The sequence below is a fragment of the Balaenoptera ricei genome, chromosome 16 (assembly GCF_028023285.1).
Source record: "Balaenoptera ricei isolate mBalRic1 chromosome 16, mBalRic1.hap2, whole genome shotgun sequence".
NCBI lineage: Eukaryota > Metazoa > Chordata > Mammalia > Artiodactyla > Balaenopteridae > Balaenoptera > Balaenoptera ricei.
In genome coordinates this window covers 108,242,255-108,263,500 of record NC_082654.1, presented here as the reverse complement: position 1 = coordinate 108,263,500, position 21,246 = coordinate 108,242,255, and the positions used below count along the sequence as shown (strand labels likewise).

The following is a 21,246-nucleotide window of genomic DNA, read 5'->3' as shown; positions in this document are numbered from 1 at the left end:
ATGACAGAAAGAAATCAGAGAAGCAAACAGCGCCTAAAGATGTCTCTTCCCCTCCCTTCCTCCCTCAGGACTCTGCAACGTCTGCTCTGATTCCTGGAAGGCTCACCCTCACCCAGTTAGGTGGTCCCTCCACGACTTGGATACACATCACCTAGAAGTGGCGATTATGGTAACCAGGACAACGTGGGATGAAGTGATGAGCGAGGGACTTTTGGTCCCCATGTCCATGAAACACAAGGCTGGAAGCAGAAGACAGCAGGCGAGTCACTTGGGAAGGACCGTGAGTTTCTTCCCTCTGAATAAGAATATGACAGCCTTCACTGCTCGTCACTCGCATTGCCTTGCTAGATTCCCAGTGAACATTCCCTGAACCACATCCAGTAGCTCTTCATGCACGGGGGCTCTTCTCAGCGTGAAATTGGTAACGTTGGCTTCCACTTTATTATTAAATTAAATGTGGCAAGAAAAAAACCCCTACATCGCTACATGACTGATACTCAAAAATTAAAATATCTCCCACTACAAAGTCATTGGTATTCCTAGCTGAAATGGAGTTTTGTAGGATTTGCAACCCTGAATGGATAAAGTACAGGTTGTTCGGCATTTCAAAGTGGCTTTGAAAACCCTCCAGTAATCTGTCCCATCAGGCAGTCTTTTCAGCCATTCACATTATTATTTTTTCTTTCTATACATCCATTCCATCATTTAGCCCTAGGAGGAACTATTTTCCCTATGGGCCAGAATGAAAGAAGCAGGACCAGGTAAAGGGGCTCTTAAGGAGCCTTTCTTCCCTCCTCTGCCTAGCAAATGCTCCCTCTCTCTTCGAAGCTCTGCAGGCAGGGCTTCCTCCAGGCAGGCTTCTGGATCCCTGAATCTCCTATCACCTCAACTCTGGGCTAGGACTGTTCCTCCAGCACCACGAACAGAACTTCTTCCACACGTGTATACCTGCCTGTCCCCCCAGCTACACGGTAGCAGAATGAGGTCCTGCTATCCCTGGAGCTCCAGTGCCACCTGTCTAGTTCTCAAAGGACGCTCAGGACACATTTGTCAAAGCAAGGAATGGAGACTTCTTCTTTTTCGCCAGGTCTCGAGGAAGCAATGCTGTTTCTCAGCCTGCCTTAGCCAAGGCCGCCTCCCTGAAGAGCCAGGCAGAGACAGTAAGACCTCTCTGAACAGTTCCTTTCCCTGGATGCAACCGAGAGCAGCCTTGCCTGGGATAATTCCTTGCCTCTAGGGCAGCCGTCAGGTCCCGTGCGCCTGCCCCAGCCCTTCCACACAAACACGTCTTTTATCGGCCTCAGGAAGAGCCCTAAATCTTCCGTACCGTCCCTCCACGCATGTCTGATTTGGTAGCCCTAACTCGGTCAGGCAATATTTCAAAGAGAATTTGCTTAACTCACCTCATGATCAAAACCCGTAGACTTTTGAGTGTTTGGGCAGAAATTTTCAGCTGTGTTGAATTAGACCTGATGTCAGATTTCTGTCCTGCTCACCAAACTCGGGAAGTGCGATTTAAAAGAGAAAATAGGATTTCCTTTGTTGGGCAGGATTTTCTCATTAAAATGACTTTCTAAAAACATTTATCTAGAAAAGTCTATACTCAGATCCAAAAATGCATTCAGTTGCTACCCTGAGCAGTCGCCTGCACACACTGGTGAAAACCACAGTCACGGACTCTGGGGCCGGGCTCAGCAAGGACTTTTTTACTTAGTGAGTTACCCGCAAACAAGACTATTCCCTTGCCTATGAAATTTGGAAAATACCAACATCGAAAGTTTTAAAACTGGAGAACGTATTGAAGCTCCCTACCAAGGGTAGGGAATATATTATATTATAATAATAATTGTTTTGATAAGAACGAGTATCTGGTGAAAACATCTCACCTAGCTACATCCAGAGTGATAAGGAAATTATATATATATATATATATATATATATATATATATATATTTTTTTTTTTTTTTTCCCAAATAGAAAATGTATTTGGAACAGAAACTGGGTTAAATTGCTAGTTAGGCAGGTACTGCTGTAGCTGCCAACTTTACTTATGAAAGGCTGCCACACCTAACAAAGCAACACTTTCAGAAATGTTATTCGTCAGCGGTGACCTGCCACACATTTTAGCAGACTGGCTCCACCTTGGGTTAAGTCACTGGATCAAGAACATTGAAATAGCTGATGTTTTAAAATGCTGTCAAAAGCAGTTCTAAAGGGAGAGGCAGTATGATGTCTGGAATGACATCAAGTAGTAGAACAAGAAAAGCCTGATAACTGAAGTAAGAAGCCTTGCTATGATTTAAAAATTAATCTGAGGAAATCAACAAGTACCTTTCAGGTCTATATATCATGTGGGAAATGCATTTTGCTGGGTGCTGTGCTTAAGGAACCCGTCAATACAGACGAATGGATAAACAAGATGTGGTACATACACACAATGGAATATTACTCAGCCACGAAAAAGAATGAAATAATGCCATTTGCAGCAACATGGATGGACCTAGAGACTGTCATACTCAGTAAAGTCAGATAGAGAAAGACAAATACCATGTGATATCACTTATATGTGGAACCTAAAAAAATGATACAAATGAACTTATTTACAAAACAGAAACAGACTCACAGACATAGAGAAAAAACTTATAGTTATCAAAGGGGAAGGAGGGGAGGAGGGATAAATTAAGAGTTTGGGATTAATATATATCCACTACTGTATATAAAATAGATAAACAACAAGGACCTACTGTATAGCACAGGGAACTCTACTCAATATCTTATAATAACCTATAATGGGAAAGAATCTGAAATATATATATATATATATATATATATATATATATATATATATATATAACTGAATCACTGTGCTGTACACCTGAAACATTGTAAATCACCTATTCTTCAATTAAAAAAAAAAAAAGAAAAAAAGAACTTGTCAATAGTTCCCATGCTTGCCAGGACCTGTGGTATAAGGGAAGGTCCCCGCCTTGGACATCCCACTCTGTGTCCAACTACCCTACTCAGATCCCTATTTTCCTTGGTCATGTAATAAGGAATCAGCAATAGTTGCCTATCCATAAAAATGTCTAATTCCTGCAATGAAATTCACAGGCTACATCATAAAGAAAAGACAGGTGACAGAGCAGTCTGTATTTACAGATTGCTGAGCCACAGAAATACTTAAGTTTAAAAATCAATTAAAATCCCTGCATGCGCACATACATCCTTACACACCAAAGATGCGACTTGAGCCACATGATGTTTGTTCTGTTGTTAAGTTTCATTCTCTCTCCTATAGCTTGAGGTAAACCAGATGTGATTACCACCATCCATGAGCTTAGCTGATGCATTAAAGCATTTCCTCAGTTCCGTATTAAAATCACAGCCTTAAACATGTTTCTCTGGGCTGTTTTCCAAAATATTTGCTTGGCAAATACATTCCAGAAATGTTCTATGGTTTTCCCTTTTTTTAATTGCCCACATAAAGAATATTTACCTCAAACTCCTGTCCAATACCACAAAGAATATCTTTCACATCTATTTGAAATAGCTTTTGTAACTATTCGTGTTTTCACATAAATGCTGAGTTCTGCAGTCATTATGTAAAGCCAATAAGCAGAGAGGCACACATTAAGACACTAAAGGTACATCATTACTACTCCATATAATACAAGTATTCATCCAACTATTCAAATGATACAGTTACACCCTCAGTAAGTGGGTATTTTTTTTTAAAAGCATCCAGATGTCATCAGTGGCAAGGAAAGCATCTGAAATATTTAGATGTCTTTAGATCAGAACGAGCAATGAATTGTCTTCAAGTATCTGCACGCTTATTACAAAGAAAAGTTCTAAATAGAAGCATTAACAGAACCAAGGATATCGATGAAAGAAGAAATGGCCTGATAATTCCTGTATGCTCATTGACCTGTGGTTTCTAGTTGACATGAAGGACGAGCTTCAGAAAGCTGTATTTCCTATTCCATGATCATGTGAGAGAATTTGGTCTGCTTCCGTTTGACACCAATGTTGTGTAAGGCCCAACTCTATTAGAATCTTCGGAGGAAAAATCTATTTGTAAATGAGATTCATAGCATCAGCAAATACCTCAACAGTCTCTATTGAACACAAGGGTTCGGATTCTGGGAATAGTGACATCAAACCCTAAGACCTTTTTGTATGAGAAAATGAAGACAGAACACCTTTGGGGGGATTGCATTTCAGGGGATGTGCCCTGCCAACTGCCTGTTGCTCAGAAATACTGAACTACAAGGAGGACAGAATCAAATACCAACTTGCATCTGTGTTCATCTTAGATTACAAATTTTTTTGAATTTCTAAATGTGTTTTGTGAACTATGCAGCTATGAGATGACTAGAATTACTGCTTTTAACAGAGTTCACTTTCCAGAAATGTGAAAGCCTGGATTAAAAATCTCTCAGCTACTCAAAGGAAAACACTGCATATTCGTTAGACCAGCCGCCTGTGCTGTAAGTGCCATAACTCAGTCCTCAGCAGCCAGCCGGTGACAAGCCTCTATCCACCCCTCAGTGTTCATCAATGAATGACAAGGAATTTCCAAGGTGAAGGAGGCTCCGAGGGCCCCGAGGTTGTTTTCCTCAGAAGCACAGAACTATTTTTAATTAGTGGAAGAAGTGCCACAGTTAGGCCCTGGAGCAAAGAAAGTGGTTCCGTAATTTTCCAAAAGCAGAGAAAGCAGAGGACCCGAGGCGTCCATTTAGTCTCCTTGGGCAGGAGGCTGGCAAGCTAACATTAATTAACTGAGAGAACCGGCATGAACCAGTTAACTGAAGGCCCAGAAGCCTCCTCTTCCCACCTGCCAGGTGTCCTGGGCTCTGCTCCCTCCCTCAAAGGCAGGGGCCAAGGCCAGGGCCAGGACATAGCCTGTGAGCCTGCCAACTTCCGATCCTATCGGTGGAGTTGTTTCTAAACCTATTGATGCCAGTTGCACTTAAATTAATTCCATAATTAACATAAATACTATGTAAAGCAATGAAATGTTAGTGGGAAAAGAAGGGGAGTTCTTGTCTCTATATAAACCAAGTTGAAAACCTTGGGAAAACTCAATAATATTTAAGAGAGGGAGAGAGGGGGAAACAGGACTGTTTTGCAAGTGCTCTCGAAGTTTCCAGTCCTCTTTAAAGAAATGCAAACTGGTAGTTGTAGATGATGCATTATTGGTGAGGCCTCGGCAAGAATGGCCATGGGAAAAGCCAGCCAGGAAGACCTATACAAACAAAAAGCCTTGGTCTTATAGCAAACTTAAAAAAAAAAAAAAAAAGTTTAAAATGCACATGTATCATTTTTTATGATTCTCTGGCTTTTTAATGAGTCAACCAATTACCAACCCTGATGGCAGCCTGATTGCTTCTACTGCTCTACTCTTGGGCTAAGGAGGATGGGTTTGCAACAAGAAATACTAAATTGTAGAGAAGGTGGAATTTCTCTTCACACCCAAGCTTTTTGCTTTCTCCCCAGAGGTCTTAGACAAAAAGAGTAAAAGCAGATGACGAGTGAGTGAGCAGTCCCACCCACCCCCGGGGGTTGTCTCATAAGTTCCAAGGTGTAAGAACTATGAAGACGTGTAGTTCAGGACCCGATCTTTCAACCCCGCTTCGCTGGTGAGGTTGCTGCCTCTCTGAGAGCTCAAGGGAGCTGAGAAGTGATAGGGAAGAGAGAGAATCAGGTCTGCATCTGTCAGGACCAAAGAAGCAGCCCTTTGACCACTTCAGAGGTTTCTAGAATTAGAAACCAGTTTAAGATGGTGAGGACCATGGACATATATACACTACCAAACGTAAAATAGATAGCTAGTGGGAAGCAACCGCATAGCACAGGGAGATCAGCTCGGTGCTTTGTGACCACCTAGAGGGGTGGGATAGGGAGGGTGGGAGGGAGATGCAAGAGGGAAGAGATATGGGAACATATGTATATGTATAACTGATTCACTTTGTTATAAAGCAGAAACTAACACACCATTGTAAAGCAATTATACTCCAATAAAGATGTTAAAAAAAAAAAAAAAAAGATGGTGAGGACACACGTCTTCACCACAGATCTGTTTTTCCAGCTTTCTTTTCTTGTGAAATGGAGTAAAAAGGAATTGGGAGACATCAACAATCATTTCTGGAGACCCGTATAATAAATAAAACTGGAAATCAACTAGACTTCCATAAAAAAATAAAAATTAAAAAAAATAAAGCTACACTGTGTCTTATTGCTAATTCCTTTCACTGCAGACATCTTAACCCTGGCTACTCAAATCCTGCATGAGATGGCTCAAAGCTGCTGGACCATTTTTTGGCCTCTTTGGTGGCAGCTACTGGTTGGGAAAGGAAGCAGCTGGAGGCTGGGAGGGTGACGTTGTCCAGGGGAACTCTGCGGGAGGGGAGCCCACTTTGTAGTAAAAACAGAAATCACCCCAGCAGCTCAGGCTGCAGACAGGAAAGAGACAATTACGCAGGTATAATGGCCAGTACAGCGAGTACAAAAAAGCAACTTCAGAGCAGAGGAAGCTAGCTCACTGATTTCCCCAGCTCCTCTCTGGCCCCCATGCAATTTCTGTAATGTCTATAAAGCAGAGCCAACGGCACCTGATTGTTTCCAGAGTCCCAGAAAAGGCTTGCAGGAGAGCTGTAATGAAACTGAAAAAGAAGAGGGCTCTCACCATTGAGGGAGTGCAAGCGCCTCGGTAACAAAGCTCACAGCAAATTACTATGCCTTAATGGGCCCAGCTGTAAAATGGGGAAAATGGTGCTGAGAAGCCCAGTGGGACCCTAAACACAGCAAAATCTTTAATTAATGACAAAGCACTGGTTATAACCAGTGCAACCAAAATGTACGCACCCACGTGGGGCAGATAAGCACAGGGAAGGCTTTGAAAATCCATCTCTCTGTGGACCTTCATAAGAAGTCATCAATTTTTCATGGAAGATTCGGGTTAAAAAGAAATTGACTGCCTTCAGGGCATCATGCTTCAGTAGAGAAACCCACGCGGGGTGGCCAGACCCAGCAGGGAGTTCCACAGCCAAACCAACTGACAGCTGCAAAGCAAACAGACACTGTGGCCACAGGATAAATACACGAGGACCCAGCCTTCAATGACTCCCTAGAAACCGAGGCAGGAAAACAAAAACACCTTCCGAATGAGACCCTTGGTTATAGTTTGTGCCTTCAGTAGCCTAAGATCCTCCATCCAAACACAAACAAGACTTTTCCTTTATTAAGCCTTTCTTTTCTTGAATAGCTTCCACTGATTCATGGCTCAGTTCTGCTTCTTAATAAAGGAAGCAAGGTATATTATTTTTAAAAGGTCTTAGAGATTCCTGTGACTGCCGGAAAGAGTGATAAACACACACACACACAAAACATTATTTAAGCCTCTACTATGTATGTACCAGTCACTTTTTTTTCAAATTGGGATATAGTTGCTTTACAATGTTGTGTTAATTTCTGCTGGACAATGAAGTGAATCAGCTGTACATATACATATATCCCCTCCCTCTTGAACCTCCCTCCCTCCCACCCCACGCCCACCATCTAGGTCATCACAGAGCACCGAGCTGAGCTCCCCGAGCTATACAGCAGGTTCCCACTAGCTATCTGTTTTACACATGGTAGTGTATTTATGTCAAACCTAATCTCCCAATTCGTCCCACCCTCCCCTTCCCCCGCTGTGTCCACATGTCCGTTCTCAACGTCTACGTCTCTATTCCTGCCCTGCAAATAGGCTCATCTGTACCATTTTTCTAGATTCTACATATATGCGTTAATATCACTTTAGATGCTATTTTATTTAAATCTTCACAGCAACCTCATGAGATAGTTTTCATTATCCTCATTTTTTGTTTTGTTTGTTTTTTTTTAGCAGATAAGGGAATGCAGCTTGTGTACAGCCCGGCAGCCTCAGCTCTGCTCATTCTGCTGTACTGTCTTCCGATAGCCCTAAGCCAAGTGCAACCAATTCAAACATCTGTAGCCTCACTTTTAAGTAGGGAGATGTTATTTTTTTAAATTATAGTCACTTTTGTAACATTACATGCAGTAGAGTTCTGGGTGTAAAGTTATAGATTTAGACATACGCACACAGTTATGAAGCCATTACCACAATCAAGATACGGAATAGTGCTGTCACATACTGCCCCCCACCCCAGTTCCTTCATGTTGCCCTTTGCGATCGGTCCCTTCCCCCAATCCCAATTCCTGGCAACAACTGATCTGTTTTCTGTTTCCACAATTTTGCCCTTTCCAGAAAATACCTACCATCTTAACATTCCTGCCACTCAACGAGTTCAAAAGATGCCCGCCTCCCTCTGTGAGTATAAACCCAGAAAAGCAATGCAGGGACAGCACATGGGACGGGAAAGACACAGGATGGGAGATGGCACTGAGCTAGCAGGAGCTTTCAAGGCCCCTCGTCTCTCTCCCACCCCCAAGAGAGCAACGAAAGACTACAGAACAACCTCAGTGCTTCAGCTGGGGGAGCGGAGCTGGGGGCTCAGTCCTGGAGCTTGAAGAGGCGGCCACTGTGCTCTTCGGTTCTCTCAGTCACAGCCCATGCCTCCTCCCCACAGAAACCTGGAGAATCATTCTGTGATAAAGCTCTACTCCATTCATCCTCGACTCTGATTTTCCTACTTTTAAGCAAACAAGCTGTTTTCCTATAGCCAGCTTGGCAGGTGCTTACAATGTTATAGAGGAAGAATAATCCTCCTATACTTAGAAGAGTCATCCCCCAGAGAGCCTGGAGGGACACATGGGCACAGCGAGGAGGGAAGGAGGGAAGGAAGGAAGAAAGGAAGGAAGGGAGGGAGGGAAAGAAACAAGGAAGGAAGGAAGGAAGGAAGGAGGAGGGAGGGAGGGAAGGAGGGAGGGAAAGAAAGAAGGCAGGAAGGAGAGAGGGAAAGAAAGAAGGCAGGAAGGAAGGAAAGAAGGAAGGAGGGAGGGAGGGAAGAAGGAAGTAAAGAAGGAAGGAAGGAAGAAGGAGGAGCAGGGAGGGAGGGAGGGATAGAGGGAGGGAGGGAGGGAGGGAAGGAGGGAGGGAAAGAAAGAAGGAAGGAAGGAAGAAGGAGGGAGGGAGGGAAGAAGGAAGGAAGGAAGGAAGGAAGGAAGAAGGAGGAGGAGGGAGGGAGGAGACTCTCCCTACAAGGTCAGATCTGCTGAAGTAGGCATGACCTCCAGGGGTGTTCATTGTCCCAGCAAACCCCACCATGTACCTGGCTTGGCTCCTGTCCTGGCACTGAGCTCCCGGGAGCCCCCTTTGGAGAGCCAGCCCTACCTTCAAAGACTCAGCCCCATGGCCTGCAGTTTCTTCCACCCAGGGCTCCCTTCCCCTCACTCAGGTAGTGTGTCCCTCGCACCAGAATATTCTTTGAAGCTGGCCAACTGCAACCGGCCACAAGTTTTCACCAGCTGTAAGCACGAGCTCGGGCAACCAGGCTTTGTGGAGGATTCCACCTGCAGGACCTCAGCTAACAAAGGAGTTGAGATCATTGACAGCTCAGTGCAGGGCCTAACTTTATGAGGCCAGCAGGATTCCAGAGAGTGACAACAGCCTGCTTTCTCATCAGGTTGTTCAATTCAAATATATGATCAAGTATCAATTTTCCCAGCGGTCCAGAAGACGGTGACTGTAAGCACACGTTGTCAGCGAGCGTGTGCTCTGTAAAGATCATGGTCCTGCAGACAGGACGCTGGGGGGGCACGCAAATGGGGTGCGTTCCCTGGTGAGTCATGGCAGAGACCCAGGGAGGGGGCACTACTAATGGCAAACGTGAGATGTGAACGTGAAATGACACGTTCCTCCAGTTTCACCAAGGTTTTACTTTCTTTTAATATTCAGAACAGCTGGGAATCTGGCCAGAAAAAGCGCTCTAAAGCCTCCTGTCATAGCACTGAAACTGGAAAAAAATTCCTGGAGCCCTTTCGTTGAAAGAATCTTATTAGGGTCAGAGGGGAAAGCGTGAGAGGGGAGGGCAGAGAGGAGAGATGAACCACGGAGGGGAGGGGTGGGGAACTCGTCTCTGTTGATCTAGGTCAGCCTTGGGGTAAAATGTTGAATAAATCTACACTTTAATTTTTAATGCATATATCAAGGCCAAGTATTAGGTTGTTTTAAATGAAAAGAGCAAATTCTAACATTCATTATGATCTTGCTTTGGCAAAAACAGTTACTGGAATATATACATATATGTGTTTGATTCTAATGAACCAATATTGTAAAATATAGATTCTAAATACAAAATTAAATATCATATATGACATATATAATATATAGTACATACAGCAGCTATATGTTATATATGACATATATAGTGTGGGCTATATATATAGTAATTATATGTTAGATTGTATATTCTAACTATAGCCATGAAATTAGAATAAAAATAGAACTAATTCTTTCCATTCTCCTATATTTTAAACAACTTCTATAAAAATTCTACATCATTTTGTAATCATATTCAGGAGTTGTTAAATCTTTAAAGAGTTTGGGTGGTTCAGTGGGAAGCCCGCCCAGTGTTTACTGCTCTCACTTGAAGTGTGGTCCCAAATCATCCCTCAGAGTAAGGCCCCTATTGAGGCTATGAGGATGGACAGACCTCTTTCTGTTCACTGCCAGCACAGTGAGGAGAAGGGGTCAGGTGCACCTTCCACTCTTCAAATGCTTGCAGAGGGGTCTTCCTCTCATCTTCAGAGTGGGGCCTCGGGGGGATGGCCAGAGCTGTTGTACAAGCACCTCCCCCTAAGTCATCCGTCTGTCTCTCATCTTCTGCCAACAGGCTGTCCCTGGCTTCCTGGAGCTGCAGGCTCTGGATAAGCAACCGACAAGCTTCCAAGTCAGCTTCCCACACTTCTCCAAGCAGTGGACACTTGCAGCTAAGGCAGAGAAGAAACAAAGGCATAAAAATTAATTCAGTGATGTTTCGTCATACCAAACCAATAGCTTGTCTACCTGGCTAAAAGTTAGAGTTAACAAGTTAAGTTTACATAGTGATGGATTATTTCAACCAGAAGATTCAGAGGGGCCAAATCTGTTTACCATCAAATAACAGTGAAATAAGTATAGTCCTTCTTAGCTACTTGGTCTGTAAGGCTATCCAAGATCCTAAATATTTTTCCAGACTCAGTGGCCCAATACAACACCCCCACTCATGTCTGTGCTCTAGTAGTGCTGCCTTAATTTGAGTCCCCAGACCTGCCCAACTCCCCCAGGGTAAGTACTTTTTCATGTGCTATTTCATCTGCCTAGATTGTCCCTCCCCCACCATTTTTCCTTACTAAACCACACTCACCCAGGTAACACAAATGAGTGAAGCAGTGCAGGGGTAATATAAACCATAACAACTGATATTCAGCCTCAGTGGCAGAAGGCAATAGAGAGAAGTGAGCTCTTGCTAGTAGAAAGGACATATCCCTGCACAGGGAGCCCTTCCTCAGCTCAGGGCAACTAAAGCAATGAGGAATGTAGACTCAACGCTCACAAAACACTTTGACTTTCATGGAAAGCCAAAAACCTGAAATTTTAAATGAAAGTATGTATTTTTCATCCATTCATTCAGCTTCAGGCTGGATATTTTCTATACACCTATCTTCCATTTAATAATCCTTCCTTCTACTGTGTCTAATCTGCTCTTCAATTTATCTCTGTGTTCTAAATTTTAGTTACTTTATTTTTCAGTTCTATAATTTCTATTTGATTTTTTAAATATATTTCAGTTCTCTGCTGAAATTATCCATCATGTCCTCTGTCTTCCTCAACATATGAATCATCATTATTTTAAAGCCTGTATCTATAAATGATGAATCCAGAAGTAAAAAAGAAAGAATGAGACAGAAGCAATATTAAAAGAGCTAGTGTTGAGAATTTTCAAATAATTGACAAGAGACATCAAACTCCACATTTGGGTAGCACTACAATCTCAAAGCAGGGAAAATCAAACTAAAAAACACACCTAGGTTCATCTTAGTGAAACTGCTGTACAATAAAGACAGATCAAAACTCTTAAAAACAGCTAGTGGAAAAAAAGACATTCACTTCAAGGAAGTATATCGGTGACAGAAATGGTGGATGCCAGGAGGTAATAAAGCAACATCTTAAAAATCGTGGAAAAAACCTAACAATCTATAAATTACACAATTATTTTTAATTTCCTTCAAAAATAAAAGTGAAAGAAAGATATCTTCAAATAAAACTGAAAGAATTCTTTGGCAGTATATCCATAATAAAGGAAATGATCCCAGCTGGAAGCAAGGACATGCATAAAGGAATGAAAAACAATGGGAAGAGTAAATGTGTGGGTAAATTTAAGTGGCTGTTGATATAAAAAACAGTAATAATAATTTCTTTTGTGATCTAAAATATATGAAGAATTAAAATACCTGATAGCCAGCACAAAGAGAAGGAGGGAGTGAAAGGAATTAAAATAGTTTCAGTTCTTTGTGTTGTCCAGAAAGTAGTAAAGTCCTCATTTGTATTAAACTTTAAAAAGTCATGGATTCATATTGAACCCCTTATGGTAGTCATAAAACAGAGAAATTAAAAGAATGTATAACTAACAGGCTTGGGAGAAATGTTTTTAAATTTAAAAATACTTAAGTATTGGTTTAGTGAAAGCAATAAAGAAGACAGGAATGAATGTGATACAGACAGGGAAAATGGCAAAATAGAACTATTTATTCCCTAATATATTAGGAATTACATTAAATATAAATAGATAAATACTGTATTTAAAAGTCAAAGATTTTAGACTAGAATAAAAAATTCAAAATCTAATTACATGTTGCTTACAAGAGACATACATAAATATAAGGATACAAACAGGTTGCAGACAAAAGGATGGAAATATGTCATGAAAGCATTAGTGATAAAGTGTAGTGGGGAAAGGACAGTCTTCTAAACATATGCACTACGTCAGCTGGATATCACTATAGGAAAAAAAAATCAAATTCATGATTACTGGCTCATACCATGCAAACATCAATTTCAGGTGGATTGTAGATCAAAATGTGAAAAATAAAGGAATAAAACTTCTAGAAAATAATTCAGGCATACCTTGCTTCATTTTATTGCACTTCACGAATAGTGAATTTTTTTCTTTGCAAATTGAAGGTTTGTGGCAACCCTGCATCAAGTAAGTCTATCAGCACCATTATTTTAATAGCATTTTCTTATTCCATGTCTGTGTCACATTTTAGTAATTCTTACAATATTTCAAACCCTCCACCAGCAAAGAGTTTCAGCAAACTCGCTGAAGTCTCAGATGATGGTTAGCATTTTTAGCAATAAAGTATTTTTTAATGAAGTTATGTATATACATTGTTTTCTAGACATAATGCTCTTGCACACTTAATAGACTACAGTATAGTGTAAACACTGAGAAACCAAAATATTCGTGTGACTTGCCTATTGCAATATTTGCTTTATTGCCATGGTCTGGAACCAAACCTGCAATATCTCTGAGGTATGCCTGTGTAGGATAATGTCTTTATGACTTTATAGTAAAGAAAGATCTCTCAAACAGGATATAAAAAGTACTAACTATAAAGAAAACAAATGATAAATTTGACTATTAATATGAAGAACTTATATTCATCAAAAAAAAAATTGAGAGAATGAAATGGTAAGCCACAAAGTGGGAGAAGTTATTTGTAATACATGTAACCAACGAAGGACTGCTTCTGGAATATAAACAGGAATCAAAACAATAAGAAAGAAACAGACAACCCAATTTTTTTACAGGGCAAAGCCTTGAACAGACACTTCACAAAAGAGGGCATCTAAATGGCCAATAAATACCTATGAAAAGATGCACCATGCCATCAACCATCAGGAAAATGCATTATTAAACTACAGTGTGATGTATTGCACATCATCAAGATGGCTAAAATCTAAAAGCCTGACAATACCAAGTGTCAGAGAAGGTAAAGAATGATTAGTCCTCTCCTATACTGCTGATGGGACTGTACATGAACACAGTGTCTTTGAAATCTCTTTGACAGATGTACTAATGTTGAAAATATGTCGATCACATGACCCAGCACCACGACTCCTAGGTTTATACTCATGAAACGCACATATTCTCATTGTTCGCAGTCGTCATGTTCTGTAGTCACCATGAGCACTGAATGAGCGGATACTGACCCACTGCTCTCAGGGGAAATAGAGGGTTAGCTTCCCATGAGCCTTTGGTTACAACATTATCATTAACTGATCAATATATAACCTTGTTTTATGTGTGTTCCTGTTTAAAAACACCTTATTTAATATATACTGTTGATTCATTAACACTGGACTCATGGTCAGAGCACTGTAACTCAGGCCTGAACAAAGCTTACGAAACACATATGTTCTCCGTACGACACATCACAGACTTCCTGCCCTCAGGAACACCAGAGAGCACTTCAGCACTGTGCTGGGGAGGGGGCCATTTGAACAGCAAAATCACCAAGAAAAAAGCACAAAGGTGTGAAAAACATGGCATTAACTAGAGAGCAAAAAGGGCACTTGTGTAGAGTATGAAAACTCTAACGAGGAAACAGAGCACACTGCCTTGTTCGACCTCAGCTGGGATCGTGCACATCAGGTGACACAAATTTTTGGCCGCTCTGGGCACATCCATGAATGACAGGGGAAGCTCTGCAGGTACTGATTTGGGAGTTACGAATAAATTTTAGTAAGTAGACAAACTCGCGAACACAAAATCCACCAATAATGAATATCAACTCTATATATGTATGATTGGACAACATTATTTGTAACAGCCGAAACCTGGGAGGGAAAACAAATGGCCATAAATAGAAGAGTGGATAAATTGTGGAATGTCCATTCAATGGAATTTTTGCAAAGAAGATGAACAAATTAGTACCATCTGCAACAATATGGATGAATCTCAAAAACATAAGGTTAGACAAAAAGGCAAAGAGGAGGCACTATGATTCCATTTATTTTATGTTCTTAAATATGCAAAACTAATTCATGGTGTTAGACATCAGGATAGTGGCTTCTCTGGGGAGAAGAGGGGTAATGACGGAAGAGGCATAGGAGGGCTGCTGGCGTTAACTAGAAGTGCTTTATTTTTCTATGGTGGTGAGTAGGTTCATTTTGTGAAAATTCATCAAGCAGTATATTCACAACGTGTGCACTTTCTGATCGTGTTATATGCCGGTCTAAAATTAACAAAAGAGGGGAATTCCCTGGAGGTCCAGTGGTTAGGGATCTGCACTTCCACTGCAGGGGGCACGGGTTCGATCCCTGGTCGGGGAACTAAGATCCCACATGCCGCGCGGCGCAGCCAAAAACAAACAAAGAAAAAAAACCAACAACAATAACAGCAAAAAAAAAATCCTAAAGTAATAAAAAGAGAGAAAGAGAACACAGATATCTGAGCCATGTCCTGGAGCAAGAGAGCAGGAATGGGGTCTGGTACACATGAGAAGAGACCATCCTTATTAGAAAAACTGGACTCTATTGTCCAGTTTCCTAATTGTAGCCAATCTGATACGTGACAAGTGGCGTCTTGTTTGAAGTTGTGTTTCTCCACTACAATCGCTTCACAGCCACTCAGATTTCCTCCTGTGAATTGTCTTTACCTATCCATTGCCAGTTTACTCCTGCCTTGGGTTCCCCATCCTTTTCCTAAGGCTTTTGTTGAAGAAAGCATTTTATTGCCAGTTCAGTATCTTTAATTTTTACAGTCTACTGACCTTCTGTTTCTTCTTGTATCCAGTTTAACAATTTATATCTTTTATAGAAATCAATCCATTTTCTCACGGGTTTCATATGTATTGTAATGTTTGTTCATAAATTTAAAAATTATTTTTTTAATTAATTAATTAATTACTTTTTGGCTGTGTTGGGTCTTCGTTGCTGCACGCGGGCTTTCTCTAGTTGGGGTGAGCGGGGGCTACTCTTTGTTGCGGTGCGTGGGCTTCTCATTGCGGTGGCTTCTCTTGTTGCAGGGCACGGGCTCTAGGTGCGCGGGCTTCAGTAGTTGTGGCACATGGGCTCAATAGTTGTGGCTCATGGGCTCTAGAGCACAGGCTCAGTAGTTGTGGTGCACGGGCTTAGCTGCTCCGCGGCATGTGGGATCTTCCCTGACCAGGGCTCGAACCCGTGTCCCCTGCACTGGCAGGCGGATTCTTAACCACTGCACCACCAGGGAAGCCCTAAAAATTATTTCTAAAATCACTTGTCTCCATAGACATTTCTCCTTTTCACTCTGTACTTTATTTAAATATTTATTTACCTCTTTTCTGATTTATCTTGTTCAGTCTTATCAGAGCCTTGCTAGCTTATTAATCTTTTCAAAGAACAACCTTTTGCTTTGTTAATCTTTGTTATTGATTTTTGTTCTCTATTTCCTTGATTTCTGATCTTATCTTTATATTTACTTTTTTGTCATTCTTTAGATTTATTATCTTCTTATTAGCTTCTGCTGTTAAATGCTTGTTAGTTTTCTTTCTTTGATTTTCCTCTCTTACTACTTAATTTTTAGCTAATGTATTTAAAGCTCTAAATTTTCATCTGAGTAATACTTTAATCATTTCCAATATTTTTGTCTTTTATTACAAAAATGTTTTAGTTTTAAAATTATTAAAATATTTTAAATATACAGAAAAATATGGAAAACAATTTAACAAACACTTGTATACCTACCATCAAACTTATTCATTTTCATATTTTTCTGTAATTGAATTCCAGAATTGGCAACATTATTGTCCCCCAAATTTTACATATAGTGCTAGTTTGTCTGATATTATAATTGTTACCCCAATATTCTTTTTAAAAAAAAAATTTTTTTTTATTTATTTATTTTTGGCTGTGTTGGGTTTTCGTTTCTGTGCGAGGGCTTTCTCTAGTTGCGGCAAGCGGGGGCCACTCTTCATTGCGTTGCGCGGGTCTCTCACTATCGCGGCCTCTCTTGTTGCGGAGCACAGGCTCCAGACGCGCAGGCTCAGTAGTTGTGGCTCACGGGCCTAGTTGCTCCGCGGCATGTGGGATCCTCCCAGACCAGGGCTCGAACCCGTGTCCCCTGCATTAGCAGGCAGATTCTCAACCACTGCGCCACCAGGGAAACCCCCAATATTATTTTAGTTCCACTTTTCCTGGCTTATAGTTTTACCACACTTTATGTTCAACTTTATTTTTACTTTTTTTTTTTTTCAGAAATGAATGCAATACAAAACATTTGGCTGAATTTTATAAAAATCCATTCTGGAATTTAATCTTTGGGATTACTGGCTTTAACCCAGGTGTTGTAATTACTGTTTAATTGTTGCTGTTTTTGTGATATATTACAACTAAGATTTCTAATTTTTAGAAGTTGTATGTCTTTGTTTCTTTTTTCCTACCTTCCTTTTTCTTTTTATTAATTCACATAAAATTGTGAGAAAGAATACAGAGAGATCCATGTATCTTTTACTCAGTTTCCCACGATGGTAACATCTTGCAAAAATATAGTACAATATCACAACCAGGGAATTGGCATTGGTGCAATCCACTGATCTTATTCAGATGTCCTCTCTTGTGTGTGTGTGCATGTGTATGTCTATAGTTCTGTATAATTTTATCCCTTGTGTAAGCTCATGTATCCACCACCACATTCAAGGTACAGAACAACTCCACCACCACAAGCATCCCTATATGCTGTGTTATAACCACATCACTACTTCCCACCCTGACCCCCATCCCTAGTGTCTGGAAAACACTACATCTGTTCTCCATTTCTAAAATTTTGCCATTTCAAAAATGTTATATAAATAGAATCATAAATAATGCACCTTTTGGAATTGGCATTTTTCATTCAACACAGTTCCCTGGAGATTCACATACCAATAGTTTATTCATTTCTATTGCTGAGTAGTGCGCCATGCTCTGTCTGGACCACAGTTTATTCAACCATTCACCCACTGAAGGACATCTGTGACGTTCCCAGCTTGGGAATATTATAAATAAAGTTGCTATGAACATTTGTGTACAGGTTTTTGTGTGAAATTAAGTTTTCATTTGTCGTCTGAGGGACTTGCAGTAGATCAGGGGAGGAATGAGGCTACCTGGGCTGCACCTTAGCAAACGTTCACCACCCCCTCATTCTATCCCCATCCCGTCTGCAAGGTGATACATTTGTGTGTATCTCGAGGCCATATTTTAGTTCTAGATTTTTACTAAGATACATTTTTGTTTTATTTGTAAGCTCTCTATTTCCTCAACAGTAAAATTTACTATTTTTTCATGTACTCTTTCACATAACTCACACTGCCCTCCTGAACTTATTTTTCATTTAAAACTTTTTTTTTTTTTTTTTAGTGGTTTGAGAGACGGCCTATTTATTTATTTATTTATGGCCAGGTTGGGTCTTCGTTGCTGTGCACAGGTTTTCTCTAGCTGCAGTGAGCGGGGGCTACTCTTCATTGCGGTGCGCAGGCTTCTCCTTGCAGTGGCTTCTCTTCTTGTGGAGCATGGCCTCTAGGCACGTGGGCTTCAGTAGCTGTGGTACGCGGGCTCAGCAGTTGTGGCGCATGGGCTTAGCTGCTCCGCGGCATGTGGGATCTTCCCTGACCAGGGCTCGAACCCATGTCCCCTGCACTGGCAGGCGGATTCTTAACCACTGTACCACCAGGGAAGCCCTGTAAATCTTTTAAGAACTTACAGGTCTGAGAACATCTTTATTTCACACTCAAACTCTAAATAATGGTTTGGCTTAATATTCTGCCTTCTTGCCTTCTATGTTGTTATTGAAAAGTCTGAGATCTAATTCTTATCCCTTTCTAGATGATCTGCCCTTAGAAATTTCTTTTATCTTTGTTATATATAAATTTTAATTACAACCTATTGACCACCCCACTCTTTTCTATTCTGTTAGAGTTATTAAGCCCATCGGTAAAAGGTCTTATAGCTTTTCCTTTTTTCTGGGCAACTTTCAATCATTAGTCCCTCAAATATTTCCTCTCTTGCCTCTATTAATTGTTTTCTTTTCTTCTGGCATTTTTTTTCATATGAACTTTGATCAAATAACCCTATTCTGTACATTGCTTAACTTTTGTTTTTTTTCCTTCTCTCTGTTTCTCAGGCCCTCAGAGTTTTTGAATGGTCGTCTGGCTCACCAGTTGGTTCTTCAACAGAATCCACCTGGCTGTTCAACCCATTTACTGAGACTTTTTTCAGTTTTTACATTCTGCCTTCTCTGAATTTCCATTTGGGTTTCTTTGTAACTTGCTGTTTTACTTCCTGTCTCCAATATCTTCCCTTATCTTTGGGAAATACACGATACATCTATTGAACATCTTGTGTCTAATTACACTTCATCAGGTAAGAGTCCTTCCACTGTTGTAGTTCCTTTATAGCAGTTGCCCTCCTAAGAAGTCTTGTGTATTTTCCAAATGAGTTCATGCTTCCTTAGGCATATTAACCACTTTGGCTGCTGATGGGTCTTTGGAGAAGGGGATAATGCCAAGGCCCTAACTTGTGCCCAACCTAGTAGGTTTATGTGGTGGGAGGGTGGGACATCGTCTCAGGGAAAAGAACCTCTGATGGAATAATCTGTACGTCTGTGCTTGAAGAAATACATAGATTCCCTCAGTTGTAATTATCTACCCCTCATGGAACTGGGAGGTCTGGAGGAATGCTCAAGATCCAAGCCCTCCCATGGTGGCTCCTTTGAGGCTGGTCTTCTAGTCCTACTTCCCCTGATTCACTGGCTAGCAGGTGCTTGTGTCTTTCCAGAAGCAACGCAGTGGGCACTGGCCTTCCCAAGCAATGTGGGAGAAAGAAAGGGGCATGCCCGAAAACCTCTCCTCCACTTTATCATCTGTTTCTTCCCCACATGGAGACCAAATCATTTTCAGTTGCCCAGGGGGTTCTCAGATATTTTTTATTATTAACTTGTCAGATCCATCAGCATCTCTCTGATTTCTCATGGTGTGTGCAGGGCTGGATTGAAGGGAAACAGCCAGCAGCCGACCTCTCATAAATTTCCTAAGGGAAAAGAGTTTGCTCATTTTGTAAACAATTTTCTACATTATAGTGATTTGAATACTGTAACTTTGTGTCCATTTTCTTTTTGATGAGATATAGTATGTGTGGTCTTTGAGTGAAAGTGAAAGATATTTATCCTGAAATATCTCTTCGAATGCATATGTCAAAGTTTGGAAACCAATTTTAGAGACACATACTGAATGCTGAGTAAATCACTGTAGATATAAAATTGCAGTGCTTCATTATAGCTCATGTAATAATTTCAGGAAGCTTTAAATTTTTAAAATATCTTCTTACTGAATCCATTTGTAATAAAGAGAGTGGTGGCTAATTTCAGAGTCTTGCAATGTTTTGCTATTCCTGTTCAGAAGAATAATTAGGTCTTTAGTAATAATCCCTTAAATGAATGACTTACAGCTATTTGAGCTATGTGAGATCTTTGGTGATGTTTTCATAACTAATAATGAGGCAATTTGAAGATACAATTTCAGTGTTTGGGAGAAAGTTCTTGAATAGAGAATTGAGATTCATCATTTCTGTTATTCCTCCCAGTAAAAAGTTAAATGAGGTCCAAGAGAGATCATCTGATTGTGGCTTGAATTCTCATGAAACTGAGGCATGAGTGTGTTATTTACAGAGAATGATGTTAATAGAGGGGGGTAGGCAGGAAATTTGTGGGCAAGCTTCTATCCATTTTAGAAATGGAAATACTGAATTCTAACACAGACACCTACAATTTCAGTTCTTCTTACCAAACTCTCTTTCCTGACTTATTAATATTTTCACTTAAAGAGTATTATCATTTTGGGACTTCCCTGGTGGTGCAGTGGTTAAGAATCCGCCTGCCAATGCAGGGGACACGGGTTCGAGACCTGGTCCGGGAAGATCCCACATGGCGTGGAGCTACTAAGCCCATATGCCACAACTACTGTGCCTGCGCTCTAGAGCCCGCGAGCCACAACTACTGAGCCCTCGTGCCACAACTACTGAAGCCTGTGTGCCTAGAGCCCATGCTCCACAACAAGAGAAGCCACTGCAATAAGAAGCCCGCGCACCGCAACGAAGAGTAGCCCCCGCTCGCTGTAACTAGAGAAAGCCCATGCACAGCAACGAAGACCCAATGCAGCCAAATTAATTAATTAATTAATTATTTAAAAAAAGAGTATTAGCATTTTACCTCATTCTTTAGAAACTTTGAAAATAACCAGGTCTTTTTCTATAACTACGATAGAGGAAACTATCAAACCGATATG

The 21,246-nt window shown here is 40.9% G+C and overlaps 1 protein-coding gene across 3 annotated transcripts in view; it reads right to left on the bottom strand.

Moving 5' to 3' along the window:
• DISC1 (DISC1 scaffold protein) overlaps window positions 1-21,246 on the bottom strand; it is a 349,458-nt gene that overhangs the window by 21,636 nt on the left and 306,576 nt on the right. For all 3 annotated transcript variants that reach the window (XR_009498091.1, XM_059900957.1, XM_059900954.1), the window contains exon 11: window positions 10,620-10,896. Coding sequence is in view for 2 of the 3 variants with exons in the window: in XM_059900957.1 (XP_059756940.1) it covers window positions 10,620-10,896 (277 nt within the window). In the remaining variant the exon portion in view is untranslated. The remainder of the gene's footprint in view (window positions 1-10,619; window positions 10,897-21,246) is intronic.